Source organism: Rhinoraja longicauda, chromosome 7 (genome assembly GCF_053455715.1).
Source record: "Rhinoraja longicauda isolate Sanriku21f chromosome 7, sRhiLon1.1, whole genome shotgun sequence".
Classification (NCBI taxonomy): Eukaryota; Metazoa; Chordata; class Chondrichthyes; order Rajiformes; family Arhynchobatidae; genus Rhinoraja; species Rhinoraja longicauda.
Genome location: NC_135959.1, coordinates 57,884,217 through 57,911,968, shown reverse-complemented (window position 1 = coordinate 57,911,968; position 27,752 = coordinate 57,884,217). Strand labels below are relative to the sequence as shown.

Here is a 27,752-nt window from a genome sequence, read left to right as displayed (position 1 = left end):
CAACAAGACACACTACATAAAAGTTAACATAAACATCCACCACAGTGGATTCCCCACATTCCTCACTGTGATGGAAGGCAATAAAGTCTAATATTCTTCCTCTTTATTCTCCCGCAGTTGGGGCAGCCTATCCATCCGTAGTCGGGGCGATCGAAGCTCCCGCAGCCGGCAATCGAAGCCCCCACGGTGGGGCAATTGAAGTTCCCTCGTCGGGGCGATCGAATCTCTCGGGAGGGTCGAAGCTCCCGCGGCTTGGAGCTCCCAAAGTTGGTCTCTAACCAGGGACCGCGAGCTCCACGATGTTGAAGTCCGCAGGCTCCCGTGGTTGGAGCTCCAAGGTCGATCCCTGACAGGGACCGCGAGCTCCACGATGGTAAGTCCGCAGGCTCCCGCGGATGAAGCTCCCGAAGTCACTAGATAATAGACAATAGGTGCAGGAGTAGGCCATTCGGCCCTTCGAGCCAGCACCACCATTCAATGAGATCAGGGCTGATCATTCTCAATTAGTACCCCGTTCCTGCCTTCTCCCCATACCCCCTAACTCCGCTATCCTTAAGAATTATATCTAGCTCTCTCTTGAATGCATTCAGAGAAGTGGCCTCCACTGCCTTCTGAGGCAGTGAATTCCACAGATTTACAACTCTCTGACTGAAAAAGTTTTTTCCTCATCTCTGTTCTAAATGGCCTACCCCTTATTCTTAAACTGTGGCCCCTGGTTCTGGACTCTCCCAACATTGGGAACATATTTCCCGCCTCTAACGTGTCCATCTCCTTAATAATCTTTTATGTTTAGATTATGTTAGATCCCCTCTCATCCTTCTAAATTCCAGTGTATACAAGCCTAGCCGCTCCAGTCTTTCAACATATGACAGTCCCGCCATTCCGGGAATTAACCTGGTAAACCTACACTGCACACCCTCAATAGCAAGAATATCCTTCCTCAAATTTGGAGACCAATACTGCACACAGTACTCCAGGTGCGGTCTCACTCGGGCCCTGTTCAACTGCAGAAGGACCTCTTTGCTCCTACACTCAACTCCTCTTGTTATGAAGGCCAAGATACCATTGGCTTTCTTCACTGCCTGCTGTACCTGCATGCTTCCTTTCAGTGACTGATGCACTAGGACACCCAGATCTCGTTGTACGTCCCCTTTTCTTAACTTGACACCATTCAGATAATAATCTGCCTTCTTATTCTTACCACCAAAGTGGATAACCCCACACTTATCCACATTAAACTGCATCTGCCATGCATCCGCCCACTCACACAACCTGTCCAAGTCACCCTGCAACCTCATAGCATCTTCCTCACAGCTCACACTACCACCCAGCTTTATATCATCTGCAAATTTGCTAATGGTACTTTTAATCCCTTCATCCAAGTCATTAATGTATATTGTAAATAGCTGATGTATATTGTAAATATTGAAGTCGGTCTCCAGCAAAGGCCGCCAGCTCCACGATGTTAAGCCACGGTGCGGATGGAGATACGATACAGAAAAAAATTGCATCTCTGTCGAAGTAAGAGATTTTAAAAAAAGTTTCCCTCAACCCCCTCCCCCACGTAAAACAAGCTTAAAGAACACTAAAACATACATTTGACACATACTAAAAAACAACAAAGAAGGAAGGGACAAGACGGACTGTTGGCGAGGCGGTCATTGCGGGTGACTAGCAAGGGTGACAACTGCAGCCTTGCAAGTTATTTCCTCTCTTTACAACCATGGTGTATCTCTTCCACAATGATGGAGGAGAAAGTAAGAAAAAGCATTTGTGATTCATGGTGAAATGAATGGTTGCTGCATTGATCAACACAAAATTCTGGAGTAACTCAGTGGGTCAGGCAGCATCTCTGAAGAAAATGGATATAAGACGTGAGTGCTATGGCTACCCCTTTTACTTGGAGAAAGTGAGAGGAGTCAAAAGATACGTTGTTGAGGGAGAGGACAAACTCCTGTGGGCACAGGAGAGTGTTAGTAGAGGGAAATTGGTTGGATAGAACTTGATTTTATATTTTTTGATGATGATTGGCTATTATCACAACTAACGGTTAAAATACTAACATATGCTTGATTCTCCATATACTTTAAATGGAAACATAGCCTTCATTTCCACATTCATGCAGCTAGCATTCCCACCAAAAACTCTGCATAACATACAGTATCTTCACATTACATTCCCACTCATTCATTATTTTGAAATAATCGTATGGTTAAATTTGATGTAGGTTCATGCAAACTCAAGTACCACTCCTCATATGTGTTATATTCCAAAAAATTTAATTAGTTTCAATTTTATATTGAATAAATGAGGATCAAACCTCTGAAACATTTCTGAAAAGTATAGGCATTCAATTTTTACACTAGTATTATTACCCTTCAAAATAAGTGTTAGGCCAAAAATTTTAGTGTTAAATACTTTTTAACAAAAGCAAAGAGCTTCTTAGAAAATTAAGAAAACATGATAATCAATAAACAATCTTCTGGAGGAACTCAGTGGGTCAAGCAGCATAAAGTGGAAAGAAATGAACTGTTGTCATTTCGGGTCGAGACGTTTCCCTGGACTGAAAGATTAGCGGGGAGAGCCAGAATAAAGAAGTGAGGATGGAGAGGTAGGGCAAGAGCTGGCAAGTGACAGATGGGTCAAGTGGGGGAAGGAAGGGTGGAAATAGTGATTGAGGCTGGGAGCTGTTAGGAGGCCACAAAGTCCAAGATGAAATTCCATGATATAATCTGATGGGGAAGGAAGGTGAAACATGAACCAAATAAAATGTTGGATGGGCAGATAGGAACAGTGGGGGTGAATACCCGAGAGATGCACGTGTGTGGTGAACAGATGGAGATGCTCTGCTGTATATGCCTAATAAGCTACTGCACTCTAAACATTTACTATGTGGTTTTGAGTCTTCTGGCAACATAACATGGTAATAAAGAATACCTAATGTCCAGATTCAGGTTGCAAAGTTTGGATAAGAAAATAACTTGATTACACAAGAATAAATAATTCTTCAAGAGGCAAGTACGTTGACTGATAGTTTGCACAGATTCCAAGAATGGAAATAGATGGTATGTATTTTATAATTCTTCACACTGAGCTGTAAGAAACCATTGTACATTGCAGAACCAAGAACATTACAGCACAGGAACAGGTCCTTTGGTCCACAAAGTCTGAGCTGAACATGATGCCAAGATAAGCTATCGTTGAACTAATTACTGCAGAGTTGATTTCTGAACCACAGTTAGCTTTGATCAATATGAAGCAATGAATTGTTTGCACGAGCTACAAATTTTTCAGTTACGTAAAGTGTATGAGAAAATAGCTGGAATGTCATTCCCATGCATGCTTTGAAAATGCAAGACATTTCACCTATTTGAATACTAGATTGCTACAGAAAAATAGTTACAGTTCAAACAGAATGGCATCTTTATCATCCAGAAAGCCAAGGTCGAGGTTGCGTCCTTTTACTCTTCAGGCAATTTATGCACTAACACAAGTATTCATAAACATCCCTTAATATACGCCAGGTGTACAACCATAATGAAGGTCATGCTGGTCTGTACCAAATTCCCCAGAAGCATTCCAGAATTCTTCAAAGTTCATCGACGACCTTTCTTGTTCAAAGACTTCATAAATTAACAAACTATTAGCTGGAAAGGCAAGAGCAGCAGATGCATGGAAATTCCTCTATTTACCACTGTGCATTCAAGTTGCATATTATCCCAACCGAGATATAAATATTCTTTCCATTATTGGTCCAAAAACTGCACTTCTCAAGCACACTGTGGGAGTACCTTCACTGCAAACTGCAGCTATTCAAAGCAGTGGCTCGCCATTATGCTACTTTTGGTCTATGTTGACCACCCATCTGGATGACTTCCAATTTTTATATGTGACATATCATTTTAAATACAGCAGAATTGTGTCTTTGGAAAATACATATCATCCCCATTGATCATGGTCTCAGTGCAAAATGTAGAAGTAAAAATTAATTGGTAGTTCTGTTGCTATTGCCATTTCTTAACATTCAATTGACAAATAGGTGATGATTTTTTATTGTTTGCAGATGAAACACTGATAGAATGTGTTAAAACAGACCAATCTAGGGCAGCAGATGGCAAGAAAAATAGGAAGCATGAAGAGAATGTCTTAAACAAAAACTGTCATTAGCAATAACACGAGCAACTTGAGGATGCATACTTACCTAAATCCTAGAAAAACTTCTGCCAATGTTGATTTATCATCAGTAATTCCTCTGCCTTTCTTTTTCTTTGCCATTTTCACTTCAAGATGATAAGTGCTGTAATACATTTTCAAAAGAATTATACTAATTTAAAGAGCTTTTGCAAGTTATATGTGCTACAATGTTGTGTCAAGTATAATTAGTAGTTGTTAACCATTTATTTTACTAGAAATCTATATACTAAAACTCTCGTTTGTTTGTTTGTTCCTGAACTACAGCCAAAACGGTACACGATAGCGTGACAATTTTTTAGGCCCATCTTACTCACCGTCGTCCCTTTGGTACTAATGGAAGAAATTTCATTGAAATCGGTGTTATATTTTTTGTTATTCACATTTTAAAGTTTAAATCTATCTCCTAGGGAGGGAGGGGGGTGGAGGGAGAATAAGGGGGTTGAGGGGGATGGAGTGGGAGGGAGGAGGGGAAGGGTGGGGGGAGGGAGGGGAAGGAGGAGGATAAGGGGTTGAGGGGGATGCAGTGGGGAGGAGGGGGAGGGTGGAGAGGGTGCTGCACCAATGCAGGAGCGGTTTGATCCCAACGGATCCACTTGGCCTAGTACTTATTAAAATATAAAACTGAGTGTAATGCAAATTCTGGATTTAGTATTGCCAATGAACCAGATTTGATAAGAGAACTCGAGGTAAAGGAGCCGCTTGGAGGTAGTGATCATAATATGATTAGTTTTAATCTGCAATTTGAGAGGGAGAAGGTTAAATCGGAAGTGTCAGTGTTGCAGTTGAACAAAGGGGACCATGAAGGCATGAGAGAGGAGCTGGCCAAGGTTGACTGGAAAGGGATCCTAGCAGGAATGATGGTGGAACAGCAATGGCAGGAATTTCTGGGCATAATCCTAAAGATGCAGGATCATTTCATTCCAAAGCGGAAGAAAGATTCTAAGGGGGGTAGGAGGCAACCGTGGCAACGTATAACACAGCAAAGAGTAGCAGGAAGCCAGAGGATTGGGAAACTTTCAAAGGACAACAGAAGGTAACAAAACGGGCAATACGGGCTGAAAAGATGAAGTACGAGGGGAAGCTAGCCAAGAATATAAAGGACAGTAAAAGCTTCTTTAGATATGTTAAGAGAAAAAGATTAACAAAGACAAATGTGGGTCCCTTGAAGGCAGACATGGGTGAAATTACTATAGGTAACAAGGAAATGGCAGAAGAGTTGAACAGGTACTTTGTTTGTGTCTTCCTTAATGAAGACAGATCCAATCTCCCAGATGTACTAGAGGACAGAGGATCTAAAGGGATAGAGGAACTGAAATAAATTTGCATTAGGCGAGAAATAGTATTGGGTAGACTGATGGGACTGAAGGTTGATAAATCCCCAGGGCCTGATGGTCTGCATCCCAGGTTACTCAGGGAGGTGGCTCTAGAAATAGTGGATGCATTGGTGATCATGATGTTCAATAGATTCAGGATCAGTTCCTGTGGATTGGAGGATAGCTTATGTTATCCCACTTTTCAAGAAAGGAGCGAGAGAGAAAACGGGGAATTACAGACCTGTTAGCCTGATATCGGTGGTGGGGAAGATGCTGAAGTCAATTATTAAAGAGGTAATAACGGTGCATTTGGATAGCAGTAAAAGGATAAATCCAAGTCAGCATGGATTTATGGAAGGGAAATCATGCTTGACTGATCTTCTGGAATTTTTTGAGGATGTGACAAGTAAAATGGATGAAGGGGAGCCAGTGGATGTAGTGTATCTAGACTTTCAGGAAGCCTTTGATAAGGTCCCACACGGGAGATTGGTGAGCAAAATTAGAGCACATTGTATTAGGGGTAGGGTGTTGACATGGATAAAGAATTGGTTGGCAGACAGGAAGCAAAGAGTAGGAGTAAACAGGTCCTTTTCAGAATGGCAGGCAGTGGCGAGTGGAGTGCCGCAAGGCTCGGTGTTGGAGCTGCAACTATTTACCATATATATTAATGATTTGGATGAAGGAATTAGAAGTAACACTAGCAAGTTTGCAGATGACACAAAGCTGGGTGGAGTGTGAACTGCGAAAAGGATGTTAGGAGGTTGCAGGGTGACCTGGATAGGTTGAGTGAGTGGGCAGATGCAGTATGATGTAGATAAATGTGAGGTTATCCAGTTTGGTGGAAAAAACAAGGAGGCAGATTATTATCTCAATGGTGTCAGGTTAGGTAAGGGGGAAGTGCAGTGAGACCTGGGTGTCCTTGTACACCAGTTACTGAAAGTGGTATGCAGGTACAGCAGGCAGTGAAGAAAGCTAATGGCATGTTGGCCTTCATAACGAGAGGATTTCTTAGGAGTAAAGAGGTTCTTCTCCAGTTGCATAGGGCCCTGGTAAGACCACATCTGGAGTATTGTGTACAGTTTTGGTCTCCTAATTTGAGGAAGGACATCCTTGTAATTGAGGCAGTGCAGCGTAGGTTCACGAGATTGATCCCTGGGATGGCGGGACTCGTATCAGGAAAGATTGAAAAGACGAGGCTTGTATTCACTGGAGTTTAGAAGGATGAGAGGGGATCTTATAGAGACAGATAAAATTATAAAAGGACAGGACAAGCTAGTTGCAGGAAAAATGTTCCCAATGTTGGGGGAGTCCAGAACCAGGGGCCACAGCCTTAGAATAAAAGGGAGGCCATTTAAAACTGAGGTGAGAAGGATCTTTTTCACCCAGAGAGTTGTGAATGTGTGGAATTCTCTGCCACAGAGGACAGTGGAGGCCAAATCACTGGATGCATTTAAGAGAGAGTTAGATACAGCTCTCGGGACTAGTGGAATCAAGGGATATGGGGAGAAGGCAGGCACGGGTTACTGATTGTGGATGATCAGCCATGATCACAATGAATGGCGGTGCAGGCTCGAAGGGCTGAATGGCCTCCCTGCACCTATTTTCTATGTTTCTAAATTAAATTAAACGAGAGAGGCACCTAACACAAAACTTTGCCACGTTGAACAGATTACTAAATGTTGGCATGTGATGTCTTGAAGATGCACATTAGGTAACATTTTCACGTCAGATTGCAATGATATGAGGGAATGGAAGGAGAAACAGTGTTCATTCACACACCACACCATTTGAATATCTGGTCACGAATGTTGTAGCAAAAACAGTGATGTAATATTAATGGGGAAGTAATTCAAGTTTGATTGAATAGGCCTGCTGATTCTTCTTGCTAATTAATTTCATTGTGCAGGTACAAATAATATCAGATTACACTTTTGATGGTAGTTTTGGACAAACATAGATTACAAGAGCTAATTAAATATTTTATCATGGGGAGGAATTCCTTCCCACACTGACATAGGATGCTAACATCACATCTTGCTGGTGTGGACAGTATATGCTCTTGCAAATGCAAAGATCGTGGAGCTCAATGCCTCACAGTAGTAGTATCTTCAGTTATTAACTAATTTATATTTAATATAGAAAACAATCTTGCAGCACATTGTCTCTTAATTTACTGAAAGAAGTAGGTACAAGTGTAACTTTGAGGTTCAGTTAATGGATTTAAATACCCCAGCTGGAGAATTTCCTTGCAGTGCTTGTAATGGGAGAATTTCCTTGGAGATTTTACAATTCTGCATTGAATCTAAGCTCTTGTGAATGGAAGTTCTCAACAATATTTAGTTCAAGTTATGAATTTGGGAAAGTGTTTGACTGAGATAATTTATTAGCTGGATTGATCAGACAGTCCAAACTCCTTTCATCCTTTATCTTTATCATTATCCTTTATCTGTTCGCTGTGGGCAGCTTCATTGCAAACGTGTAGTCTTTTCTTTGACTGAATAGCACCCAACAAAACCTTTTCACTATACCTTGGTACACATGACAATAATGAACTAAACTAAACATTTAGTCACTTTATGCCAGTTAAAAATGCTACTCACTTTAAAGATCCATAGCTCAGCAGCTCATGACAATTGAACTACAAAACCAAGTACTTTTTAAAATGCAATGAGATTTTTTTCTATCTCCTAACTTTTCCAACAACTTAAAGCCAGCATAGATTTGATGGGGCAAATGAACTCCTCTTGTTTAAGAAAGTGGAGCATGAAACCAAAGTTCTACCATTCACCAGGTTAAAAAAAATCCTTATCTCTTGTCTAATCCTTCTATTAATTACTTTGTTTCTGACCACAGTTTTTGAGTTCTTTGTCAAGGAAAAATGATGATCTTATTTACTCTCTCCAAGCATTTTATCTGGTCTCCCCTCAGCCATCTTCCCTTCACCCCAAAAGAAGACAACGCTGGCTTTTGCAATCTATTGTTATCGATGCAATTTTCGAGTCTTGATAATGTTGTGAAATCACATCTTTCCTGTAATGACCAGAACTGTACTCGAGCTGTGGTCTAATACTGTATGAACATTGAATTCTCTAACATTTGGTAACCAACCAACCAACACCCCCAACCCCCCCCCCCCACACTCTTTTTTTCTCCCCCCCACTCACTCTTTTCTCCCCCCCCCCCCCCCCCAGTCCCTCCACTCCCTATCTGGAGGCACATCCATTTCTCCTTTTATCCCAACCTCTCTTTCCACATCCACATTGTCCCCTTCCACCTACATCTCTTCTTTTGGCCTCATAATTCACATCTCTTCAATCATTATCTCACATTAAGAGATGAAAAATTGCCACTTTTCTGCCCCACTTATCTCAAAATCAAACATCCTCTCCCACCCCTTCCCATAACAACCTTTCTTTCCTTGGCCTCATTCCTTGCCAAAGTGAGGTCACAAGGAAACTGGAGGAGCAGCACCTCATATTCCACTTGGGTGGCTTACATCCAAACCGGCTGAGCATTAAATTCTCCAATTTCAAGTAGTAATCCCCCCCCCCCTTCCCTAACTCCCTTTCCCATACCCTTATCCTTACCTCTTCCATCATGTCCCACCCCACCAATCACCATACCGTCCACTCCATGAGCTCATCTCTCATTTCCCTTTTAATACCTCTCAAGTTTCCCTCCACCCCTTTACATATAATTATTTTTGTTATCTGACACCCTTTTGTCCCCTTTTCAATTTGGCTTCGTCACTTCTACCCATCTATCAACCCCCTTCCATACCTATATCTACCTCTACCTGTATCTACCTATCACTTGGTAGACACAAAGTGCTGGAGTAACTCAGCAGGACAGGCAACATCTCTGGAAAGAAGGAATGGGTGACGTTTCGGGTCATAGAAACATAGAAACATAGAAAATAGGTGCAGGAGTAGGCCATTCAATGTGATCATGGCTGATCATCCAACTCAGTATCCCGTACCTGCCTTCTCTCGATACCCCCTGATCCCTTTAGCCACAAGGGCCACATCTAACTCCCTCTTAAATATAGCCAATGAACTGGCCTCAACTACCTTCTGCGGCAGAGACCCTTCTTCAGACCAATCACTTGTCTGGCTTTGCCCAACCTCCACCTCTCTCTCTCCCTATCTCCATTCAGCCTGAAGAAGAATCCCAATGGGGAACGTCACCTGTCCATTCCCTCCACAGATGCTGCATGACCTGCTGAGTTTCTCCAGCACTTAAAAAAAATTGTTCAAGATTAGGGAAGGGGGGGGGGGGGGGGGGGGGGGGTTACTACTTGAACGGAGATGAGGAAGAACTTTTTCAGTCAGAGAGTGGTGAAGGTGTGGAATTCTCTGCCTCAGAAGGCAGTGGAGGCCAGTTCGTTGGATGCTTTCAAGAGAGAGCTGGATAGAGCTCTTAAGGATAGCGGAGTGAGGGGGTATGGGGAGAAGGCAGGAACGGGGTACTGATTGAGAGTGATCAGCCATGATCGCATTGAATGGCGGTGCTGGCTCGAAGGGCTGAATGGCCTACTCCTGCACCTATTGTCTATTGTCTATTCCAGTATCTGCAGTAGTCCTGTCGACAACATGGCTACTTTTCGCATCTTCTGCAAACCTCTTAATCACGCATCCTACATTTAAATCCAACTCATGAGAGAATAGTTACAAAATGCATCGAATTCCAAGTTCTGAAGAAGGGTCTCGACCCGGAACGTCACCCATTCCACTTCTCCCCAGAGATGCTGCCCGTCCCGCTGAGTTACTGCAGCAGTTTGTGTCTATCTTTGGTGTAAACCAGCATCTGCAGTTCCTTCCTGCACAACGATTCCCAAGACTTGTGCAATCTCACATTCACAAGAACCCCATCAACTATCACTGTCTGCCTGCTGCCACCCAGACAAGGTCGGGTCAGCTCAGCTCGTCACACCGCCAGGCGAAGGCAAGCGTCGGCTGGAATAAAAGATGCTGGAACGCAGCGACTCCGAGGCAGCGGGGAAAGGGAGGTGGAGACGCGAGGGTACAAAATGCATTGAACCAGGCGGCCGTCAACCGTGGTTTGTCCCAACCTCAGCGAGGAGCCCAGCGCTCTCACCTGCTCCCGGGCCTTCACCCCAGCGCCGCGGCTGGTGCGGTAACCAAGGGCAACGCACACACAACCTCAACCCCACAGCAACCGCCGACTGCGGCCAGCAGCGGCCCCAGGCGGCGGGGCGGAGCCACTGCAAGCCATCCTCATGGGACCGGGGAAGGTTCCCGACCTTTTCCCTCCACAAACACTGCCTGCCTGACCCGCTGGGTTCCTTCACTACTTTGTGTTTTATGCGAAACCACCTTCCTTGGGTGTTTGGAGCGTGAGGGATCCAAAACCTGGTAATAATGTTCTCCTTTTCCAGCAGACGTTTAGTTCAGTTCAGTTTCATTTAACAGACACTGTACATTGTTAATGTGTTAATGAAACCAGTGATCATTCGGGAATTAGTGGGCACACTTCCCATAAAAGGTGACTGAAGCAAGGCGACCAGCAACATCTCCTGTCCATTTCCCTCCAAAGATGCTACCTGATCCACAGCCTGATATGGTCCATAGCTCATCTCTGGACAAAGATGAAACAGAGCGATAAAGTGGGTCCTAGGGAAAAAAAACAATGGATTCAGCCTTGTCTATACTTAACTGGAAAACATTTGTATTCACCTGGTACTGTTTGTAGAATAGTTATATTCTATAACTAGAATAGTTAGAATAGCAGAAGTTCACGTCAAGCATGCCAAAGTGAAAACTTAGTTCACAGGAGGTGATAAGGGACTTGGGAATGCTGGTGCGGGATTCACAAAAAGTTAATTTGCAAGTCGAATTGGTAGGAAGGAAGGCAAATGCCATGCTTGCATTTATTTTGAGAGGACTGGAATATAAAAACAGGGATGTAATGCTGAGGCTTTATAAGACTCTGGTCAGACTGCATTTGGAGTATTGTCAGCAGTTTTGAGCCCCATCTCTGAGGAAGGATGTCTGGCGTTGGAGGAGGAGGTTTACAAGAATGACCCCAGGAATGATTGGGTTAACATATGATGAGCGTTTGATGGTACTGAGCATGTACTTGCTGGAATTTAGAAGAATGGGGGATGGGGGGGGGGGGGTCTTCATTGAAACTTACCGAATAGTAAAAGACCTGGATAGAGTGGATGAGGAGAGGATGTTTCCACTAGTGGGAGAGTGTAGGACCAGAGGCTAGAGGCTCAGAATAAAAGGGCGTAGCTTTAGAAAGATGAGGAGGAATTTTGTTAGAGGGTGGTGAATCTGTGGAATTTATTGCCACAGGTGGCTGTGGAGGTCGTTAATGGATATTTTTAAGGTGGAGATTGACAGATTCTTGATTAGTTAGGGTGTCAAGGGTTATGGGGAGAAGGCACGAGAATGGGGTTGAGAGGGAAAGATAGATCAGCCATGATTGAATGGTGGAGTAGACTTGATGGGCCACAAGGCCTCATTCTGCTCCTAGAAATTCTGAATTTATGAATGAATACACAAGGAACTGCAGATGTTGAAATATTCAGCAGAACACAAAGAGTCAAGAATGTTTTATTGTCATAGGTCCTGATTGCCAAAGAGGTCCAGTGCACAGGGGAGAGCCAGTGAGATCACATCCACTTTCGATCTATTGTGGCAGCAGTTGTTGTGGTCCTCGGGCCTTATCAAGGCAGGCATTGATATGTGCCATAACTAACCTCTCAACGCACTTCATTGCAATAGACACGAGTGTCACCAGTCGCTAGTCATTGAGTCATGTAAAAAAAACACGAAGTGCTGGAGTATTTCTGTGGATCAGGCAGCATCTTTGGAGAACATGGATGGGTAACATTTCAGATCAGGACCCTTATTCAGACTGATTGTAGTCTAGCAAGTGATACGTGGATACAGGTGAAGGGGGGTTGATTGGCAGATGGTTGGACAAAGGCCAGAGATGAAAGACAAAATGTGTGAGATAAGGAGAGAGCCAGAGGAAAGAATATAGGTGGAAAAAGATGGGGGGGAAAGGGTGCACACTGAGGTGGGGCACAGGAAGAGAGGAAAAAAGGGGGGAAGGGAAGGAAAGGCAGATGAGTGTGGTTTAGATGCCTAAAATGTGACCATTCAATGTTCATATCTTTAGGTTGTAAGCTATCCAAGCAGAAAATGAGGTGCTGTTCTCCCGTTTGCACATGGCCACACTCTGGCATTGGAGGAGGTCCAGGACAAAGGTCAGTATAGGAATGGGAAGGGGAGTTGAAACGGTTAGTAATCAGATGATCTAACACCTAACCAGCTGAGTGATCATCTGGTCTACGCTTAGTTTCGCTGACGTAAGGGAAGCCACATCAGGAGCTCTGAATGCAGTAGATGAGGTTCGAGGAGATGTGTATTAAACCTGGAAGGACAGCTGGGGTCACTGAATGGACGTGAGGGAGGAGATATAGGGACAGGTGTTACATCTGCAGTTGCAGGAGAATAGACCTGGGGACGGGGTGGTTTGAGTGGGAAGCAATGAGTGAACCAAGGAGTTGCATAAGAGCAGTCTACATGGTAAGTGGAAAAGCGTAGGGATGTGAAGATGTGATTAGTGGTGAGATCAGGTTAAGGGTGTTGGAAATGGAGGGATGCAGAGGCTGGTGGGGTGAAAGGAAAGGATCCGGGGAAGGGAATAAGAGCACAACAACGGACAAAGAAGGGTTGCAGGAGGGAGATTAATCGACAACAGCAGGGGCAACTCCACATTTTGGATGTCCTAAATTGGAAAGCCTCATCTTGGGAGCAGGTGTGGTGGAGACAGAGAAATTGAGAGTAGGTATTGGAGTTCTTGCAAGGGGCAGGGTGGGAGGAGGTGTTTTTGGGTCTGTAGTAGACATAAAGGAGGCCACATTGGGAGCTCTGAATGCAGGAGATGGAGACAGAGAGATCAAGAAAGGAGAGAGAGATGTCAGAGATAGTCCATGTTACTTTGCTGCTCTTGACAGTATTATGAATGTCCTTTTAAAGCAGGTGGGGGCCTTTGACCTCCGGTGGACATTGCCTATTTGTGTTGGTTGAAGGAAACCTGAATTAATTCTACTCTCCTGGGCAATACAGTGGCATAGCGGCAGAGTTGCTATCTTACAGTGCCCGAGACTTAGATTTGATCCTGACTATGGGTCTGTACGGAGTTTGTACGTTCTCCCTGTGATCCCGTGGGTTTTCTCCGGGTACTCTGGTTTCCTCTCACATTCTTTTTTTGTCTTTGTTATCGTTTAAATGTATGTTTTTATTTATTTTTAGCTCTGTATATGTGCGGGGGGGTGGGGGAAACCTTTTTTTCTAATCTCCTCAACGGAGATGCGACCTTTATCGTGTCGTATCTCCGTTCGCGTTACGGCCTAACACTGTGGAGTCGGCGGCCTTCAGCTGGGATCGACCTTGAAGACTCCGGTCGCAGGGCCTGGACTTACCATCTCGGAGGCTTCGGCCGTGGGCCCTGCAGACCGTAACATCGGGAGCTCGCAGGTTAGGTCGCCTGGCTGGCGACCGGCTTTCGGGAGCTCCAGCCGTAGCAGCTTCGACCGCCCCGAATCGCGAGGCTCGATCGACCTGCTCGCAGGACCTTCATCGCCCTGCGTGGCTCGGCCGCGGCACTTTCCAACGCCCGGTGGGGGCTTAGGACCTTCATCGGCCTGCTTGGCTCGGCCCTGGGGCCTTCCATCGCCCGGCGGGGGTTTCAAAAGTCGGGAGCCTCGATCGCCTCGAGGCAGCAGTTTGACTGCCTGACCACGGGAGAAGAATGAGGAGGAGATAAGACTTTTCTTTGCCTTCCATCACAGTGAGGGTGTGCCTGGAGCAATCACTGTGATGGTTGTTTGTGTTAAATTGTAATTGTGTGTCGTGTTCTTTATTGTTTACTGCAGGACCCTGACGTGAGAGGATGCTGGCGCTATTTGTTTGCCGCTTCTCCGTCAGGACAAATCTTTTGTTTGTTTGTTTTTATGTCTTGTTTGCTTTGTAAAGCGTCTGAGTATTTTGAAAAGCGCTATATAAAATAAATATTATTATTATTATTATTATTCCAAAAACTGGCAGATTTATAGATTAATTGGCCTCTGTAAATTGTAGGATAGCATAGTGTGCACATGTGATCGTTGGTCAGCGCGGGTTCAGTGGGCCGACGAGCCTGTTTCCATGCTGTATCTCCTTAAGTGTGGAGTTTGGGTGATCATCCTATTGTAGGACATTTGGATATGCTGAGGTGAATAGCTTGGAATTATTCTGAGGGTAGCTAGTTAAGAGCGATAGTGACCCTCATTGCCATTGGTATAGAAGTCAAGTCATTTGTAAGGTTGGCTTTGAATCACAAGAGGTCACATATCTTGACGAAGACTGAAATAACTGACAGTGCTGTTTGGCAGAACAGCTAAATAGTACAGTATGGCAGAATGGAGTCAGTGAAAAATGGTTGTTTGGTGAATAAACAAGGTTGTTTATCAGAGGAGTGAAGTTGAAAATCTCGTTATTGGTGAAATGTATATATTGCACTTTTGTTGATGTGATTTGGGGGGAGTTTATACTGGAAATAAAGTATAAGGGAGAACAAAAATCCCAATAAATGAAAAGATGTATTTCACATGGACATTGTCATCTTGAAATATTTGCAAGATTACCCTCGTCTGATAAAGTCAATTTTTCAACAACACAACAAATTCTAGACCAATAAATTCAGTGCAGTGTTAGTTAATAGATAATAGGTGCAGGAGTAGGCCATTCGGCCCTTTGAGCCAGCACCACCATTCAATGTGATCATGGCTGATCATTCACAAACAGTATCCCGTTCCTGCCTTCTCCCCATACCCCCTGACTCCGCTATCTTTAAGAGCTTTATCTAGTTCTCTCTTGAAAGCATCCAGAGAATTGGCCTCCACTGCCTTCTGAGGCAGAGAATTCCACAGATTTACACCTCTCTGACTGAAAAAGTTTTTCCTCATCTCCGTTCTAAATGGCCTACCCCTTATTCTTAAACTGTGGCCCCTGGTTCTGGACTCCCCCAACATTGGGAACATGTTTCCTGCCTCTAACGTGTCCAATCCCTTAATAATCTTATATGTTTCAATAAGAACCCCTCTCATTCTTCTAAATTCCAGTGTATACAAGCCTAGTCGCTCCAGTCTTTCAACATACGACAGTCCCGTCATTCCAGGAATTAACCTAGTGAACCTACGCTGCACGCCCTCAACAGCAAGAATATCTTTCCTCAAATTTGGAGGCCAAAACTGTACACAGTACACCAGGTGCAGTCTCACTAGGGCCCTGTACAACTGCAGAAGGACCTCCTTGCTCCTGTACTCAACTCCTCTTGTTATGAAGGCCAACATTCCATTGGCTTTCTTCACTGCCTGCTGTACCTCCATGCTTCCTTTCAGTGACTGATGCACTAGGACACCCAGATCTCGTTGTACGTCCCCTTTTCCTAACTCGACACCATTCAGATAATAATCTGCCTTCCTATTCTTACCACCAAAGTGGATAACCTCACATTTATCCACATTAAACTGCATCTGCCATGCATCTGCCCACTCACACAACCTGTCCAAGTCACCCTGCAACCTCATAGCATCTTCCTCACAGCTCACACTGCCACCCAGCTTTGTGTCATCTGCAAATTTGCTAATGTTACTTTTAATCCCTTCATCCAAGTCATTAATGTGTATTGTAAATAGCTGGGGTCCCAGCACCGAGCCTTGCGGTACCCCACTAGTCACTGCCTGCCATTCTGAAAGGGACCCATTTATCCCCACTGTTTGCTTTCTGTCTGCCAACCAATTTTCTATCCATGTCAGTACCCTACCCCCAATACCATGTGCTCTACTTTTGCCCACTAATCTCCTATGTGGAACCTTGTCGAAGGCTTTTTGAAAGTCAAGGTACACTACATCCACTGGCTCTCCCCTGTCCATTTTCCTAGGTACATCCTCAAAAAATTCCAGAAGATGGGTCAAGCATGATTTCCCCATCGTAAATCCATGATGACTCGGAACAATTCTGTTGCTGCTGTACAAATGCTCCGCAATTTCGACTTTTATAATTGACTCCAACATCTTTCCCACCACTGATGTCAGACTAACTGGTCTATAATTTCCTGTTTTCTCTCTCCCTCCTTTCTTAAAAAGTGGGATAACATTAGCTACCCTCCAATCCACAGGAACTGATCCTGAATCTATAGAACATTGGAAAATGATCACCAATGCGTCCACGATTTCTAGAGCCACCTCCTTAAGTACCCTGGGATGCAGACCATCAGGCCCTGGGGATTTATCAGCCTTCAGTCCCATCAGTCTACCCAACACCATTTCCTGCCTAATGTGAATTTCCTTCAGTTCCTCCGTCGCCTTAGGATCTCTGGCCACTGGAACATCTGGGAGATTGTTTGTATCTTCCTTAGTGAAGACAGATCCAAAGTACCAGTTCAACTCGTCTGCCATTTCCTTGTTCCCCATAATAAATTCACCTGCTTCTGTCTTCAAGGGACCCACATTTGTCTTAACTATTTTTTTCCTCTTCACGTACCTAAAGAAGCTTTTACTATCCTCCTTTATATTATTGGCTAGCTTACCTTCGTACCTCATCTTTTCTCCCCATATTGCTTTTTTAGTTATCTTCTGTTGCTCTTTAAAAGAGTCCCAATCCTCTGGCTTCCTACTCTTCTTTGCTATGTTATACTTCTCTTTTATTTTTATGCTGTCCTTGATTTTTCTTGTCAGCCATGGGTGCCTTTTACTCCCCTTAGAATCTTTTCTCCCCCTTTGGGATGAATTGATCCTGCACCTTCTGCCTTAATTCCCAGGAATACCTGCCATTGCTGTTCCACCGTCTTCCCTGCTCGGGTCTCCTTCCAATCAAATCTGGCTAGCTCCTCCCTCATGCCTCTGTAATCCCCTTTGCTATACTGTAATACTGACACTTCTGATTTTCCCTTCTCCCTCTCAATTTGTAAATTAAAACATCATATTATGATCACTGCCTCCTAATGGCTCTTATACCTTGAGATCCCTTATCAAATCAGGTTCATTACACAACACTAAATCCAGAATTGCTTTCTCCCTGGTAGGCTCCAGTACAAGCTGGAGGCACTCCCCAAACTCCTTTTCCTGGGGTCCAGTACCAACCTGATTTTCCCAATCTACCTGCATGTTGAAATCTCCCATATCCACCGAAGCATTACATTTGCGACATGCCAATTTTAACTTGATTCAACTTGCACCCTAAGTCCAGACTACTGTTTGGGGGCCTGTAGATAACTCCCATTGGGGTTTTTTTACCCTTACAATTCCTCAGTTCTATCCATACTGATTCAACATCTCCTGATTCTATGTCACCCCTTGCAAGGGACTGAATATCATTCCTTACCAACAGAGCGACCCCACCCCCTCTGCCCACCTGTCTGTCTTTTTGATTGGTCGTATATCCCTGAATATTCAGTTCCCAGCCCTGGTCCTCTTGTAGCCATGTCTCTGTAATTCCCACAACATCATACTTGCCAATGTCTAACTGAGCCTCAAGCTCATCCACTTTATGTTTTATACTTCGTGCATTCAAATACAACACTTTAACTTCGTTATTCACCTCCCCTCTCACACCGGTCACCATTGACCCTGACCTTACTCTCTTATCCCATCTTGAACTTTCCTTCCCATTTATTCGAGAGTCCTTTGCAAATTAGCTTCCCCTTTAGCTTCCCCTTTAACTCCATCTTTATATTCTCAATTTGTCAACCCCTAGTGGGTGTTCAATCAATAGCAGGTGTTTTCACCTGTTTATTTAGAATTATCATTTCTCTTCACATCCAACCTTCCTGTTCACATGCTAACTTTTGGTCAGAGTAAAGTAAATGCCTCTGAGCTTATTTTTGAATTCTTTTAATAGTGTTGGTAAATAAACATTCTGTTTACATGAAAGTGTGGCAGTTCTAGCAGTAATTTCCAGTAAGTAGCTTTCCTTTATTCATTAAAGGCAGTTGAGAAGTAATGAAATGAGGCGGTTTGCAATGACTTGAAAGAATATTTTAGTTTCTGTTAATAGGAAAATTGAATAATTGAAAAATATACTTAAATATTCTTCAAAAAGATATTCATTAAAAAAAAGAAGTTGTTTTGATGCACATAATGAGATAATTAACTTCTTGATCCATGTAGCCTAAGCAGCTGAATGTCACTTGATGCAAGTTGGTGCCAGACATTAATGGGCAGTCAAGAAGACATATCTATTAATCAAAATGTGGCTCATTTCATTTATAGTACTTTTTAATATATTTGGGTGAATCATGTGTAAACAATAAAATGAACTGAAAGTTAAAATAAAACATTTTTATTCAGTGTTCTAAAAATACCCCTACTTGTGTTTTTATCGCTTTGTTATTGTGTTACGATAAATTGTTAGGAAGCATCTCACTTGGAGCTGGAGTTGACACAGTGGCATCTAAACTCTTAGTACTGTAACTCTTAGCATAGTTATCTTACTAATTAATCAGTTTTTAGATTTTGGTGTCAGAGTAGAGCAGACAACTGTACTCCACCAATTTTCGTACTGCACTCAGGAATTTTAAATGACTGAGCAGCCTTTCAACTTCAAATATTTGATGTGGATGTGAAATAAACTATTTAAAAATTAATTGTACTTCTCAGCTGTTTATTTCATTTTATGTTTTAAGAAATAATTTAAAAAAAAATTAAATAAAACGAAAAAATCAAAGAATTACAAATTTTACCAAGCGATAATTGATGTTGATTAGATAGGGCAGGAATGACAGTGGGCCAGTAATAGCAGGAATTTCTGGAAATAATTTGAAAGACACAGGATCTTTTCATCCCAAAGAGCAAGAAAGATTCTAAGGGAAGAATGAGGTGACCGTGGCTGACAAAGGAAGTGAAGGACAGCATAAAACTAATAGAGAAGGCAAAGACTATTGACAAAGATTAGTGGGAAGCACGAGGATTGGAAAGCTTTTAAAAACCAACGGAAATTAACTAAAGACAATAACTATAAGACAATAACTTCAGAAGTTAACTAAAAAGGCAATACGGGGAGAAAAGATGAAATATGAAGATAAGCTAGCAAAGGTTAGGATAGCAAAGGTTTCTTCAGATAAATAAAGAGTAAGAGAGAGGCAAGAGTGGTCATTGTTCCGATAGAAAATGATGCCGGAGAAGTAATAATGGGGAATAAAGAAATGACATAAGAGTTGAATAAGTTTTTTGCTTCAACCTGAAATTCAAGTGAGTCAGGAGGGAGAAGTTAGTGGAGATGTTATTACTAGGGAGAAGGTGGTTAGAATGCTGAAAGGTTTGAAGGTGGATAAGTCACCTGGACAAGATATAGTACTAAGAGCTAGCTTTAGAGATGGTGGAGGCATTAGTGGTGATCTTTCAAGAATCACTGGAGTCAGGAGTGGTCCTAGAGGACAGGAAATTTTCAAATATTGCTCCACTGTTCAAGGAAGGAGTGAAGAAAAGGAGGAAAACTATAGGATGGTTTGCCTGACTTCGGTGGTTGGTAATATATAGTGTTCATTATAAAGAATAAGTTTTTCAAGTACTTAGAAGCACATGATAAAAGAGGCCAAAGTCAGCATAGTTTTGTGAAGGGGAGATCTTGCTGATGAACCTGTTAGAATGCTTTGAGGAGGTAAATGGCAGGATGGACAATGGAGAGCCAGTGCATGTTGTTTTCCAGGATTTTCAGAAGGCCTTTGATAAGGTTGCTAAAGAAGATGAGAGTCCATTGTATTAGAAGTAAGATATTAGCATGGATAGAAGGTTGGCTGAATGACAGAGGGCAAAGAGTGGGAATAGAAGAAGCTTTATCTGGTTGGTTGCCAGTGGTATAGTGGTAGAGCTGCTGTCTTGCAGAGCCAGAGACCTGGGTTTGATCCTGACTATGGGTGCTGTCTGTTTGGAGTTTACATACTCCCTGTAACCAAGTGGGTTTTCACCAGGTTCTCCAGTTTCCACCCACAATCCAAAGACGTACATATTTGTAGGTTAATTGGATTTGGTAAAAAATTGTACATTGTCCCTAGTATGTAGGATAGTATTAGTATATGGAGTGATCGCTGGTCGGCGTGGACGGTGTTCAGCAAGGGTTGGTGTTGGAACCACTGCATTTGATGTTGTATATCAATGCAGTGGTGGCACCAGCAAGTGGCTGCCTCGCCAACAGTCTGTCTGTCCTTTCTTCTGTTTTTGTTATTTTAAGTATGTGTTAAAGAGTATGTTTTAGTGTTTCTTTGTTTGTTTTATGTGGGGGGTGGTTGGTGAGCTGGCGGAAACCTTTTTCAATCTCTTACCTCAACGGAGATGCAATTTTTGTTCCCCATACCGTATCTCCATCCCCAGTGCGGCCTAACATCATGGAGTGGTGCGGCCTTTCCTGGAGACCAACCTGGCACTTCGACCGCGGGCGCGGCACGGACTTACCATCGTGGAGCTTGCGATCCCTTTGCCGGGGATTGACTGTGGAGAGCTCCAACCGCGGGCTTGTGGACTTTAACATCGTGGAGCCCACGGTCCCTGGGTAGAGACCAATTTGGGAGCTCCAACCATCACGACGAGGGAGTTTCAATTACCAGGACACGAGGGCTTCGGATCGCCGGCTGCGAGAGCTTTGATGGCCCCGACTGTGGGAGAATAAAGAGGGAGGATTGGACTTTACCACCTTCCATCACAGTGAGAAATGCAGGGAGAAGCTGTGGTGGATGTTTATGTTAAATTTTATTTTATGTGGCTGTGTGTCTGGTTGCTTTTCACTTAGTACGGCTGTATGGTAACTCAAATTTCACTGTTCCTTAATTGGTACATGTGACAATAAACTGACCTGTAAAACCTTGATTTGGATAAGGAAATTGAAGGCTTTGTGGCTAGGTTTGTAGATGATACAAAGATAGGCAGAGGGGCAGGTAGTGTAGAAGCAGGGAGTCTGCAGAAGGACTTGGACAGGTTGGCAGAGTAGGAAAAGAACTGACAGATCTAATACAGCGGAGCAAAGTGTACACTTTGGTGGTCGGAATAAAGGTGTAAACGATTTTCTCAGTGGGGAGAGGATTCAGAAATCGGAGGTGCAAAGGGACGGGAGTGCTGGTGCAGGAATGCCAAATGGTTCATTTGCAAGTTGATTCAGTAGTAAGGAATGCAAATTCAATGTTAGCATTTATTTCAAGAGGATTAGTATATAAAACAGGGATGTAAATGCTGAGGCTTTATAAGGCACTGGTCAGACGGCATTTGGAGTATTATGAGAGCAGTTTTGGACCCTATATCAGCGAAAGAATGTGCTGGCGTTGGAGAGGGTCCAGAGAAGGTTTACGAGAATGATTCAGGAGATGATCGGGTTAACGTATAATGAGCATTTGATGGCACTGTGCTTGTATTTGCTGGAGTATAGAAGGATAAGGGGGGACCTCAATGATACTTATGATGAATGTTTGATGGCAGTGGGCCTGTACTCACTGGAGTTTAAAGGATAAGGACAGACCTCATTGAAACTTACTGAAAAGTGAAAGGGCTGGATAAAGTGGGCGCGGAGTGGATGTTTCCACTTGTGGCAGTGTCTAGGACCAGAGGGCCCAGCCACAGAATAAACGGACACACCTTTAGACAGTTAATGAGGAAGAGTTTCTTTATTTTGAGACTAGTGAATCTGAGGAATACATTGCCACAGGTGGCTGTGGAAGCCAAGTCACTGGGGATTGATAGATTCGTGATTAGTAAGGGTGTCAAAGATTCTGGGAAGAAGGCAGGAGAATGGAGTTGAGAGGGAAAGATAGATTAGCCATGATTGAATGGTGGAGTAGATTTGATGGGCCGAAGGGCCTAATTCTGCTCCTATGCCCCTGAAGATAATTAGCTCTAAAAGTAAAATTTAGCACGATGATTTAAATTTCTACTTCTTGTCTTGTAACAAAATACCAGGGGTGATTAAATAGAATAGATAAGGTTCTCATTGCTCAAAACAGCACAAAGAATAATTTCAGTGAATACAAATTCTGTGTGTCGGAAGGAACTGCAGATGCTGGTTTACACCAAAGATAGACACAAAATGCTGAAGTTACTCAATGGTCAAGTACCTGGGTATGCATAATTCTGAAGATCTGTTCTGGACCCAGCACATTGGTGCAATCATAAAGAAAACTATTCAATACCTCTACTTCCTTAGAAGATTGAACAGATTTGGTGTGACAATGAATACTACCATGAACTTCTACAGGTGTACGGTAGAGAGCATATTGATTGGTTGCATCATGGCCTGGATTGGCAACTTGAACGCCCAGGAGCGTAGGAGATTATAAAAAGTGTTGGACCATTTATAGGAGGTGCCTCAAAAAAGCTGCCAGTCACATCAAGGACACTCTCTGGCCACACTCATTTCACTCCTGCCATCAGGAAGAAGGTATTGATGTCCAAAACTGTGATCTCCAGTTTCAAGAACAGCTTCCTTCACAACAACCATCAGTCTCTTGAACAATACAAACACCAATTAAACTACGAACGTTTTTGGTTGCATGAGGGACTTCGGGCTTTTGTTGTGCACGAATATTAGACAATAGACAATAGGTGCAGGAGTAGGCCATTCGGCCCCTCGAGCCAGCACCGCCATTCAATATGATCATGGCTGATCATTCTCAATCAGTACCCCGTTCCTGCTTTCTCCCCATACCCCCTGACTCCGCTATCCTTAAGAGCTCTATCTATTGTTCTTTAAAATTTATTTAACTTTCTTTTGTTTATTGTGTTATCTATAAGTACTGTGTGTACAGACCAGTTCTGCTGCTGCAAGTAAGAATTTCATTGTTTGGTTTTCGGTACAAATGACTTAAACACTCTTGACTCTTGAAACAGAGCAGAGCAGTCAACACTAGGCAAATATTATGATTGTACCTCTGCCTTCATGCATGTGATAAGCATGCTTTTAAGTTTTATATTTGTATTTTGATTTTGTCCAAATTGAAGAGCTTCCAGGAAAAATACAATAAAATGAAGTTAAATCACTGTGCTGTATAGATTTAAGCACAATTTAAAATAATGCTTTCTTTTAAAGCTTTTCTTAGTATTTTTACTTCTGTGTATTTGGTATATTAACTATTAATGAAACTTTGTTATGGAGTTTTATCAATTTTTTTAATTTTGCTCTGTCCATTGTTTCTGGTTTTAATACTGTTAATATTTAGGAATAGAAATTGCATAATTGCCTTTTAAAGGCAGCGAAACATCAGGTCACCTTAACATTATTTGTGATTGCCACATAAGTGGTGGGAAGTCCAATGTACATTGTTGCAGTTACCATTGTTTAGATCAGAAGGAGCGATCTCTGAAGGAATATATCACAATGCAATCTAGCAAACTTCTTCTGGCCACGGTAGCGCAGCGGTAGAGTTGCTGCTTTACAGCGAATGCAGCGCCGGAGACTCAGGTTCGATCCTGACTATGGGCGCTGCACTGTAAGGAGTTTGTACGTTCTCCCCGAGACCTGCGTGGGTTTTCTCCGAGATCTTCGGTTTCCTCCCACACTCCAAAGACGTACAGGTATGTAGGTTAATTGGCTGGGTAAATGTAATAAATTGTCCCTAGTGGGTGTAGGATAGTGTTAATGTACGGGGATCGCTGGGCGGCACGGACTTGGAGGGCCGAAAAGGCCTGTTTCCGGCTGTATATATATGATATGATATGATGATATGATAAGAGTGTTGCTATTGTATGAATGCATGATGCAATGATGGAAGGCAGTGGGACAGAGCTTCCTGAGAGTCTGGGGGATCTGGACAGACTATTGAAGAACAACGCATGCAGGAAATTTGTTTTTCATGAAAAAGGCTCATTGAGGCACTCCAGTGCCAGAAGTCTTCGCAAGGACATGAATGTTGTTTATAAATGCCTGTGCTTCAGACCTCCAGAAGAAATGTCTTCAATGCACACATGGGAAGCTGCATTTGAAGTCAGGAAGGATCAATGAGGATGGATAGTTTTCAAGTTTTGGCCTAATAAGTAACATGGCTTCAGGAGAAATTAGATTAATAAAACTTGAAGTTCCTGCTGTATCTACTTTATGTCTCTGAAGCACACAGGAAGGCAGAGATCACTGCAGTCACGTATGCCATCAGCTTTGTGCTTGTTTTAAAGTCTAGATCTTTGAAGGCCCATTTTGTCGAATGTATAAAAGCTGTGCCAACCCACTAGGGACAGTGGTGAATCTTAACATTGATGTTTGCCTTCACTGAGAGATGCCTCTCAAGATACAGGGGAGGATGTATTCTGGGATTTCATCATGAACCATTAACATTGAGAGCAGGAAGGAGTTAAATGTTGGCGGAAAGTGCAGTGAGAGTCAGGTGTTTGAGGACATATAATTTAAGGCCCAGACTTAGCGCACAGCCTTCAGATGTGCTTAACATGAATCAGCAGCAATTTCCCTCCCGCCCCCACCCTCCCCTCCCGCCCCTCCCTCCGCTCCCTCGACCCCGCTCCCTCGCCCCCGCTCCCTCGCCCCCACTCCCTTGCCCTCGCCCCGCTCCCTTGCCCCCCTTCCCTCGCCCCCTCCCTCCCCTCTCCCTCCCCTCTCCCTCTCCCCCCTCCCACACTTCCAGCTCCCTCCCCCCTCCCTCCTGGGAGCAACGCACGGTTGCCGTAGTAACCCGCCTCCCGGCCCGAGCGTCTGCCATTGGTGGAGCGGTGGGGGGGGGGAGTACTGTCCCGTCCCAGTGCGGGGATGTTGAGGGGTAGACAGCGGCGGCTCTCCCACTGTTGCTGAGCCACTGGACTCTGGGCGACGTGGGGAAGGCACTGTGCCGGCCGGGGAGAGGAGAGGGGTCAGGGGAGCTGAGGGAAGGCCCAGCGCTAGGCCCAGGCCTCGGCCTCCACCTCCACCAACACCCGGCCTCACCGCTGCTGCTGCTGTTGCTGCCTTTCCCCTTGGCCCACCTCAGGTTCACAGTTACCCGGTCACGTCCAGGCCCGCAAACTAACAAACGAGAGTGTTAGTATATAGATGGTCCAAACGCAGGCAGGTGGGACTAGTGCAGATGGGACATGTTGGCCGGTGTGGGCAAGTTGGGCTGAAGGACCTGTTTACACGCTGCAAGACTCTAAGACTCGATGACTCTAGGACTTGGAAGAACAAAAAAGGGCTATTGATATTTTTCTTCAGAGGCTGTTAAATTTGAGTCTACGTGTGATCTCAATAAAAATATTTATGCTATTTTTTGCGTTCAAGACAAGCCGGATTCATTTCTATCAATTATGAGATAAGCAAATTCCTAACATAACTAAATCTTCACCAAACCAGTTTTGGTTTTTGGTATTTACTGAACTATTTTATGTAATTCTGGTTTGAACACATGTTTGTCCGGCCCCACCTGGCCATCACAACAGGGTTACTTTTGTCAGCATTCAGTGTACTGATTCAAGTGTGGACATACATGGGTTTTGGACATCCACAATTCATTTAAATTTAAAGGCTATGTTTATCTATAGATACGAGTTCACAAAATATTAGTATCTTATCAGTAAATTTCAAAGTTACATATCATGCGACGACTCCTTTTGCATTCTTATCATTCCTCCAGCTTGCATGAATCACACCCTGAAATATCAACAGATCCAAATTCTTTTGAAACAACAAGCAAGGCACTTACATGCTGGACTTAGCGTTAGAATATTCAAATAATAACAAGAATAATTTTGGATTTAAATATTTATTGGAATTGGAATATTTGTAGGTTATGGGAGAAAATGATTGCTACTATGTATGAGGCGAATTACATTTCGTGCAGAACTCCTGCTTTGTTTCGATATTCTGCATATCTATGGTGTTTATTGACAGACGGTCTGCTCATTTGCATAGTATTTTTGCATGCCAGCACTCCTGCGATAATGCATTTTATGCTGGGCCTGTAGCGCGCAACTTGTCCAGGTGCCAAAGAGGAGGTAATGGCAGAAACTGATGATCATCCTGAACTCAACTCTCGAAAGCACACTGTATCTGTAAAGTATGGTTATGTCACAGGATGAGTATCCAGTAGCTTCTTAGTTTAATTCACCCCATACCAATGGAAAATTTAACTTCAAATAATGATGACCATGAAACAAATAGCTTGTAACTTGAAAGGAAGCACATCCAATTCACAAATATTCTTCAAGGAAGGAAATTTGCCATTCAGTCTGACTCCATAAATACAATTGACTCCTAATTGCTCTCTTGAATAATCCAGCAAGCCAAATGGTTCAAAGAAAAATTAGGGATGGATAAGAAAGAAATGCTGTTTACTTCAAATTAGAGAAATCAATATATCATACCATTGGGCTGTAAGCTGCCCACGCAAAACACGAGGTACTGTTCCTCCAATTTGCTTGTGGCCTCATTCTGACAGTGGAGATACATAGATACATAGATAGATAGTCAATAGATGCAGGAGTAGGCAATTCGGCCCTTAGATCCATTCAATGTGATCATGGCTGATCATCTACAATCAGTACCCCATTCCTGCCTTTTCCCCATACCCCATGATTCCACTAGCCCAAAGAGCTCTATCTAACTCTCTTTTGAATGCATCCAGTGAAACAGCCTTCACTGCCTTCTGAGGCAGAGAATTCCACAAATTCACAATTCTTTGGGTGAAAATGTTTTTCCTCATCTCAGTTCTAAATGGCCTATCCCTTATTCTTAAACTGTGCCCCCTGGTTCTGGACTCCCCCAACATTGGGAACATGTTTCCTGCATCTAGTGTGTCCAATCCCTTAATAATTTTATATGTTTCTATAAGATCCCCTCTCATCCTTCTAAATTCCAGGTGAAATGAAAGAATTACATCGGGCTACGGCAGTATTTCTGAGCCTGTCCAAATCAAGTCCATATTCAGCTTTAAATTCAGGGTACCGTAGTTTGCAGTACTGGTCTGTCACTGTAACATGTTAACTGTAACTGTAACATGTTACTAATGGATGAATGCTTGCCATTGTATAACACTGGCATACAATATTGCAGGGTTTAGGATGGTAATAGTATGATTTTGTGATAAGGTAGCGCAGGAAACTAAGCTGTCACTGTAAAACGCTGGGGTACTGCAATGCTGAGCACATGTTTAACACTGGATAGTCATATTGTCCACACAGCCCATCCATCACTGGTGCACACTTTAGGACTCAAAAATCTTTTGAATTAGCTTGATGTATGTTTTGACAGAATAGTACGTTTTTCACAATAT

The 27,752-nt window shown here is 43.3% G+C and overlaps 1 protein-coding gene across 1 annotated transcript in view; it reads right to left on the bottom strand.

The window, feature by feature from the left end:
* Nucleotides 1–10,642, bottom strand: part of ccdc83 (coiled-coil domain containing 83) — a 31,378-nt gene extending 20,736 nt beyond the window's left edge. The window contains exons 1-2 of the mRNA XM_078403131.1: nt 10,605–10,642; nt 4,202–4,297 (exon numbers count right to left, since the gene is read on the bottom strand). Coding sequence (XP_078259257.1) covers nt 4,202–4,275 — 74 coding nt within the window. The 5' untranslated portion in view covers nt 4,276–4,297; nt 10,605–10,642. The remainder of the gene's footprint in view (nt 1–4,201; nt 4,298–10,604) is intronic.
* Nucleotides 10,643–27,752: the final 17,110 nt, after the last annotated feature.